At 29.6% G+C, this 7,745-nt stretch overlaps 1 protein-coding gene across 2 annotated transcripts; it reads right to left on the bottom strand.

The window, feature by feature from the left end:
• Nucleotides 1–2,014: 2,014 nt before the first annotated feature.
• Nucleotides 2,015–5,955, bottom strand: LOC121218199 (phosphoglycerate mutase-like protein). Of its 2 annotated transcripts, none has more exons than XM_041095030.1 (10): nucleotides 5,816–5,955; nucleotides 5,209–5,273; nucleotides 5,018–5,125; nucleotides 4,851–4,930; nucleotides 4,599–4,761; nucleotides 4,122–4,196; nucleotides 3,908–3,996; nucleotides 3,219–3,335; nucleotides 2,588–2,632; nucleotides 2,015–2,517 (listed from the first exon to the last, which is right to left on the bottom strand). In XM_041095030.1, the coding sequence occupies exons 2-10, from the start codon at nucleotides 5,248–5,250 to the stop codon at nucleotides 2,388–2,390; spliced, it is 849 nt and encodes a 282-aa protein (XP_040950964.1). In that variant the 5' UTR covers nucleotides 5,251–5,273; nucleotides 5,816–5,955; the 3' UTR covers nucleotides 2,015–2,387. The 2 variants fall into 2 exon arrangements, with proteins under 2 accessions (XP_040950964.1, XP_040950965.1); XM_041095031.1 differs by having other exon boundaries at nucleotides 5,535–5,816.
• Between the last annotated feature and the right edge of the window lie 1,790 nt (nucleotides 5,956–7,745).

Raw genomic sequence — 7,745 nt, 5'->3', positions numbered from 1 at the left:
TTATTATATTTTAATATTATATTATATAATTATATATACATATATCTTTTATATATATTATCATTGTATATATTTTAATATTATTAGTTATATTTTACACTATTATATATATTTTTCTAATATTATATTGTATATACTGTTGTTTATATATATATGTGTATGTATTTATGTAGTGTAGAAAATAGTTTTATTATTATTCTTATCATTTCTAAGATATACATACTTATATATATTCTTTATATTCTTAAAAATGCTTTTTGTATACTTCACATATTTTATAATTCACATACATATATTTATATTATCACAATTTGTAAATATATATAAACACATATTTACATTTTTATTTTTATAATACTTACCGATTTTTTATATATGTATATATTTATCTATGTTTTCATATTCTATAATTTATATGCGTTTCTTATTTTATGGCTAAAAATTATACATGTATATACATTTTTACATAATTGTATTTATCGTCATCATTGTTATTTGGTGTTTGTTTATTTATCCATGTACACTTGTGCTTTTTCTAAAATGTTAGTTCTATTTATTTATTTGTATGCTTTATTTATGTAATCGCCTCGTCATTTCATTTTTGCCTATTGTATTGTTGTTACTCACTTTACTTTGCTTACCTTGTCGTATTCGTTATTGTTTTGTCAAGCATTAACACCAAGCATCAAAAGGAAATTTTTCTAAATAAGGCAATATTTCGCGTTTGGAAAATCGAGAAAACGTGCCCTAACGTGCTGGGTTTCGATTTCTCGTTCGACTAAATAGCCAAATATCCTCTTAAAGCTTCAAAGTGTGGTTTCATTAAACTATAAGGTGATCTTGGTTTTGATGGTTTAGAGTATCGTGTCCTAACGTGCTGGATGTGATATTCCTTCGGAACAAGAGAATCTTATATTTCAATTCATGTTATCAGAGTTTCTTTTAAGGATCGTATTTTTAAAACTCTTCAAATTTTCAATTTTCGACACTAAGACACTAATTAATCAACTAGGACCAATTTCAGGCGTATCGAGGGTGCTAACCCTTCCTCGTGCGTAACCGACTCCCGAACTCATTTTTCTGAATTTCGTAGACTAAAATCGTTGTTTAAATAAAATTAAATCATTTATTAAAACAACCACTTTTTGAGGTGACCCGATCACACCTCGTCAAAAAAGGATTGGTGGCGGCTCCCGTTTTCATTCTTTTTTTTAAATCCAAGTCGACCCCGTTTTCATCAAAAAAATGGTGTCAACATATATAATTTTCTTAACCATGATAAAGTATAAAGCAAAATTTTAAACTTAAATTTAGTGTTCAATTTTTTAAAAAAATCTTTTGTATTATGTATTAGGCAATAAAAAGGGAGTAGTGTTCAAGTACTTGTAAAAAGGTTTAGGAATGCTTATCTATTACAATATAAGGGAATAAAGAATGACAAAGACTGTGCGGATTAATGATAAGGTTTGAAGATAAAGCTTAGTAGTGCTTTCGAAACTAAAGATATAGTGGATACTTTAGAATATGAAGATAAAATTTGGAGGAATACTCATTAATGTTAATTGTGTATGAGAAAAAAAGAGAAATCTTCTTTGACACTTAACTTCTTTAGAGCTTAAATTATTGCGTAATTTCTCAACAAATATAGTTTTATTGTTATTTCAACTGTTTTCACTAAATAACCTGATATACTTTCGTATATAGTAAAAATTTTAAAAAATGACTAATAATAAAGATGACATATGTGACCGTATTTGAATCATGGAAGTAATATAAGTTTGAACATTGGAACCGAGAGGTAACTACAAACATCAAATATGAATCATAAAACATATCTAATACTATCTTTTTATTATATGATACCTAAAGTTATCTATAACTCCTCCTGACTAATGTTGTGGTTTAAGTTGTTCTAAGTTGAATAAAATGTGTGGGTATATATATATTATGGTCTGTGGAGATGGTCAACGGACCCAACAAACTTCCAAATTTTCAAACGGCATAACACACATTGTTCCCACTCTTGTTTTTTTTTTTTTATTTCAAGGAGGAAACCTTTGATTGTTTAAATAAACATAAATTACAAAAGCGAGCCTTTGGCGGCATAGGATAACAACAGGGACGGACGACGGCTATTTGTCGGCAATTATCAAATCACTATAAACGACTGGTGGCCGTCCAAATATAAAGTACTAAGCCGACCTGCCGCTCTATAAACAACGTTTATATTAATAATATTCTCACAATGTGTTTTGTTATTATGCTATCAAATTAAAGACAAAAATTCTAAGAACACAATTAAAGTAGTTAGCATTTAATATCTTAAAAGCAACTGAATTAAGATCGAACAGACAATGCTTAACACCTTGAACGTAAAATGAATATTATCAATTGATGACTTCCAATTCCTCCACTGAAACATTTTTCTTCTTGGAATCTCTTTGGACTTCATTTCCATGTGGGATACTCATTTCATAATAACCAATTTGCACCAAATCTGATCCCAATCCCATTACACTATAAAAATGCAAATTAAAAATAAATTAATATATAAATACTGAATGTTTATCAAAAAAAATCAACTCACCTTTCATAAGAAATGCGGACTGAACGTATTTCACAGTTTTCAAAGCTGCACGTATATAAAAATTGAAAGCTAGTCAAATATATGTTAACCAAAATTATCTTTTAAAATGCATGATAAAACTTTAAACATAGAAATAGGGAGTCACGTGTTTGTCGTGTTTAAGGCTCAACGTCTCACCTGGAACCTTTTTTTATTTATGAAATTTATATCGATGGTTGTGCTAATATTTGCTAAATAATAAGACAGGAAATGCAATTATCATTAATAAACACATGGTTCAAGCAATTACAGCTCTTCGTGAATATAAAAGGTTGTTGCCGTCCAATGTTATAAAAACAAAATTATGGCTTTTTAACTCTAGATTTTAAATTACCGATTGAATCTTAACTTAATTGGTATGAATATTATTGTCAATGCAGAAAAATGTGAGTTCGAGTACACTGAAACGCATTATTCTCTCATTTATAGATTAGAGAGGAGTTATGAATAATTCTAAATATTATGTCACGAAAAACAGATATGACCAGAACTTGTAACGAGTAAAAATCTAATTATTAAATTAAAATTTCAAACATTTAACAGTATTTAAATATATATATATACCCTTAAATTAATTTAATTGTATACTGACCGGGGGGCTCGAACCTTTAAGGCCCGATACTTATTAGTATTAATAAGTTCAAAAGCTTCCTGCAAAAACACACCATGGCTCACCACTGCTATCTCTGTCTCTTTCCTTGTCCACAACCTACAAAAAAAAATTAATTAAGCCAACAATAGTTTAACCCAGTCATCAAAGTGCATGGTTTTGGACCAACAACTGAAAAGTATCAAGGAGGTTTTAATATTAGAAGCCGGATAATATTTTGTTCACTCTATTTAAAAAGTAAGTAATTAATCTTTATACATTAAATTCAAGAACAACTTGGTCCTTTTTATTAAAAATAGGTAAATTATTTTAACCATTTGTACTATTATAAACCGGCGTAGCTGATATAATAACCAGATAGTGGTAGATGGCCACCATGTATACCTCATGCATGCTAAGGTGTAAAGACTAGTTTTTAACATGGAACTTTTATCAAAAGGACCAATTTGCTCTTTGATCTAATGTCAGACTAACTTATCTATTCTTTTAGTAGAATGAGCAAAATACAATCTAATTCTTATGAGGGCATTCATGGTACTTTTACAGTATAACCATGCACGGTTGTAAAAGTGAGAATACAAATTTGGCCTTTAAAAAAAGCATTCATGGACAAGATTTTATTCAGGTGCACCGTGGGTGTGAACAAAATTAGGCAAAGCTTTAGAGCTAACCAATTGATAAACTTCATTCCCCTAGCTAGTACATCTCCGAAGGGCTCTCTTTTATTTGGTTCCCATAAAATGTCGTCTTCATTTTCGATCTGAACATTAGGGTTTAGGTGCATGTTAGTGAATGTTAATTAATGAAAGTAGTATTCAATGGGGGACTGTATTGAAATTAACCAAGAACGTGTGAAAACTATGACTAAAAGAAATAAACACTTGCCAATGAAAAATCAACCGCGGGGAAATGAGACCGATAATGGCTGATAGTTCCTCTCTTGTCGCACTCGTATTTTCCCTACAATAAAAGTTATTTATGATTTATATATAAAAAATTCTAATTTCACCGTATTCAAAGTTTCAGCTATCTATATAAAAACGACTTGGTTTTGTACCGAACACTACGCATCCTACTTGTGAGGACAAAACAATATGGTCCAAACTTGAATAGGGGATACCAAACATGGAATTAATAAAATAATGTATTTCTACATTTTGTTCTATTTATTTAAAAAACGAGTAAATCAATTTCATATATTACCTTATGCTAACATTTTAATAGTAAAAAAATAGATAAAATTTTTAGAAAGATCAATTTACTTTTTGATTTAATAATTTTTAATATAATTACTTTTACCATGAAATATAATGTTATATATTGCATTTATAATACGGTATCTTCGGATGTTAGCAATCATACCAATCGTTCACGACAAACTTCAAGTGCTATAATTGGTGGGCGATTGAAAGTTGGTTGCTGATCAGTATCACTAATCCTCCCATTTCCTTCCTCATATGAAGTGACATCTGACAGTTCTGGTTGGTCTTCACCATGAAATATTCCGACCGCCGTTTGCAATGTCCTGTAATAATCCAACCATATAAAAAAACATGACAACACTTGCCTCAGGAAAATAAAACATTTGTTAGATACATGCTAAAATTTTGGTACCTTGACATAGGGGAAGTGATGACTAACTCAATCCTTTTAAGCAGTCCATTGGCACACACATCTTTCCGCTTCTGCCGAACCTGTTAAAAAGAACTCGAAAAGCTATGTTACTTTTGACTCCAGCGTAAATTTATCTAATAATGCGAATACTTGGAGAAAAATATCACCTGCTGCCAGCCCTGAGAGGAGAGTTGAGCATCAAAAAACTCAAAGGATGTTAATGGATCTTGACTTTTCTCTGATTCTAGATTGTGCATTCCTTGTGCATGCCTTACCTGAACGTTCGTACATAAATAAACACTAAATTATATTCTTCAACAAATTGCTTTAAAAATATTAAAAGAAACTGAGCACAAACCAGATGAAGAGTTTTACAAGCGCCAGAGGGAATTTTTTCCATTACTGCAAATATACAAGATAATCCTGCAGAGAAGAAAGGATAAATGAATATGGAAGGTAAATTTTGGGTTATTTATAATGGCTACCCCACGAAAATAAGACCAATTTTATTCAATTTAATCCGTTGGCGTAGTCCCACAGACAATTATAAAAATATATCTTTTTCTTTTTGCTTAGATAAACTCTAAGCTAACTACTCTCGAAATTTATGTCTAACCTAACCAAGCAAAAAATGAAAAAAAATACGGCTTCTCTAGAAGTAGAAAATTTGTCACAAAACGAGACCTAGTTGACGACCAAAAGACCAAGAAAGGAACTATGATCCTTAAAGGAAATTTCCCTGGTAAATAACCCAGAAATATTAAATAGATAAAGAAGAAACTAAAGAAAGCAAAGAAGAAGGTTTTTCTATTTTTCCGAGCTTGGAAAAAGTTGTAAATAATCAAAACCAGACTTGACAAAAATATGAATAAAACATAAAATTTCCACATGGTCTTTTAAATATTATTATATGAATATAATTCAAAGAAACTAAAGCAAAAAAAAAAATTGTGGTTGTTTAATACCAGAGAAATAACGAGGGAGTGAGTAAGGAGCTAAAAAGATATTAGTTGAGGGAGGAAATCACGCCACTGGGAGACGGCTGAAACTTTTACTTTTTTTTTTTAATAACTGGATTATTCTTAAGTAACAATAATAAAACATTTGGGGGGAAGAAGGAAAGAGAGAGTATCTTTTTCTATTTTATTATTTAAAATACGGATAATTATTTTATATATTTTCAGTAAAAAATTCCATTAGATTTGGATTGATATCATTTTTTTTCCGACTATAATAAAATAAAAATTAAAGAATGGCACTTAACATCATCTTAAACTCGGTTGTGAAGTTTTTTCACTCCGCTAGCAATAGATAGAATAATTACCCTTTAATTTTTTAGAATATGTATATGTATAGGTATATGTATATAGATATAGATAGATAGATAATTGATAGTGGATGGGTAGCTTGGAATTAAACTGATCTTTCAAGTTTTACCATATAATATTTTTATCACTAGGTCGAAGTTGTTAGCCTATCTATATCTATATCTATATCTATATCTATATCTATATTTATTATTAGATATGTGACTAATTTTGATGTCATTCAGTGACATCATGATGTCCAAGCCTTATTAAGAGCTATATTGAATTTAAATTTAGGTTAATGTAAATTTTGACCCTTGAACTTGATAATTAGTCATATTTTAGTATAGAGAAGGGATTATATGAAACTGTGATTCCACGTTATCCCTATCCTTTTTTAATAGGAGAATGACAAATTAGATTTTTCCTCCTGATTTTCAGCTTTTTCCTCTTGAAAAATTTCAAATTCAACTAAAAATGTTGAAAATCAGGAGGAAAAATTGAAATTTTCATTCTCTTATTGGAAAGAGATAAGGATGACGTGAAATCACAGATTCATACATTCCTTTCTCTTTTGGTATATGTGTTTTTTTTTGTGTGCATGTATTTTGATACTTGAACTTGGTAACTAGGTCCACTTTGTTACATGAGATTCAATGGCGAATCCAGAAATATGACTTAAGGGGACAAACTTATATAAGCATTGTCAGGGGCGAAGCTAGAAAATTTTTTGGGAGAGGGTCGGAATTAAATTGTTTATTTTTACAATAGTAAAAGTGTAATTTCACTATTTTAATAGCTTATATCTTTATAATTTTTAGAGGATAAAATCAATTTTTATTATTTTTGGGGGTCAAAGTACAATTTTACTATTATTAATTTAAAATTTTATAAATTATAAAGGGTCTAAATAAAAAAATTTCTATTTTTTGGGGTCGATTATGTAAAAAAAGTGATGATGTATAACTTTGAGATTGTGCTACATCATCAGTTGAAAATTAAAAAATTATATAAAATTTAGTTTTTAAAAATAAATAATACATTTTGTTAAGTTTCAAGTGATTGTGTGGAACAATCTTAAATGCCACATCATCACACTTTTACATAATCCAAGTTTAAAGATAAAAAGAAAAAATTACCAAGTGCCCAGATTGAGAAAAAAAATAGTATCTATAGGCACCAAAGTATTGCCCTGTTTAGAGGTAAAAAAAAAATACTACTCTGTTCATCTCCTCTTTACATGTATTCTTAGTCCTATTAATAGTTCCTTTGGTGGTCATTGCAAACAATTCTAAGTTGAATAAAAATTCTAGTAATACAATTTCTTCAAGAAACTCCTCCGGCTTTTCTTTCCTTTTTCTTTAAGATTTGTAACTAGCAAGCTTTCTCTTTTAGGCCATTCGTGAAATAGCCTATCATTCCATCTTCCATCTTGTATCAATTTGGCATTCAAGTCGGGTTTTCTCTATGGCTAACACTACCGCAATTATAGGTTCTTGAAACAACCAAACAAGAGGAGATACTTGAAAAAATCAGGAAAATGTCACCATTCCTCTGAATCTCCAAGAGGAGTTCCATGCTTTGAGAG

The sequence above is a fragment of the Gossypium hirsutum genome, chromosome D06 (genome assembly GCF_007990345.1).
Source record: "Gossypium hirsutum isolate 1008001.06 chromosome D06, Gossypium_hirsutum_v2.1, whole genome shotgun sequence".
Classification (NCBI taxonomy): Eukaryota; Viridiplantae; Streptophyta; class Magnoliopsida; order Malvales; family Malvaceae; genus Gossypium; species Gossypium hirsutum.
This window is presented reverse-complemented; position numbering and strand designations above follow the sequence as displayed.

What these genes read in the sequence shown, in the direction of transcription:
- LOC121218199 (XM_041095030.1), bottom strand. Translation starts at nt 5,250, where the DNA reads ATGGAAAAAATTCCCTCTGGCGCTTGTAAAACTCTTCATCTG. An exon ending in CCTCTCAGGGCTGGCAGCAG is followed by an intron (nt 4,931 to 5,017) that starts GTGATATTTTTC and finishes TCTTTTTAACAG; the next exon opens with GTTCGGCAGAAGCGGAAAGA. An exon ending in ATCACTTCCCCTATGTCAAG is followed by an intron (nt 4,762 to 4,850) that starts GTACCAAAATTT and finishes GGATTATTACAG; the next exon opens with GACATTGCAAACGGCGGTCG.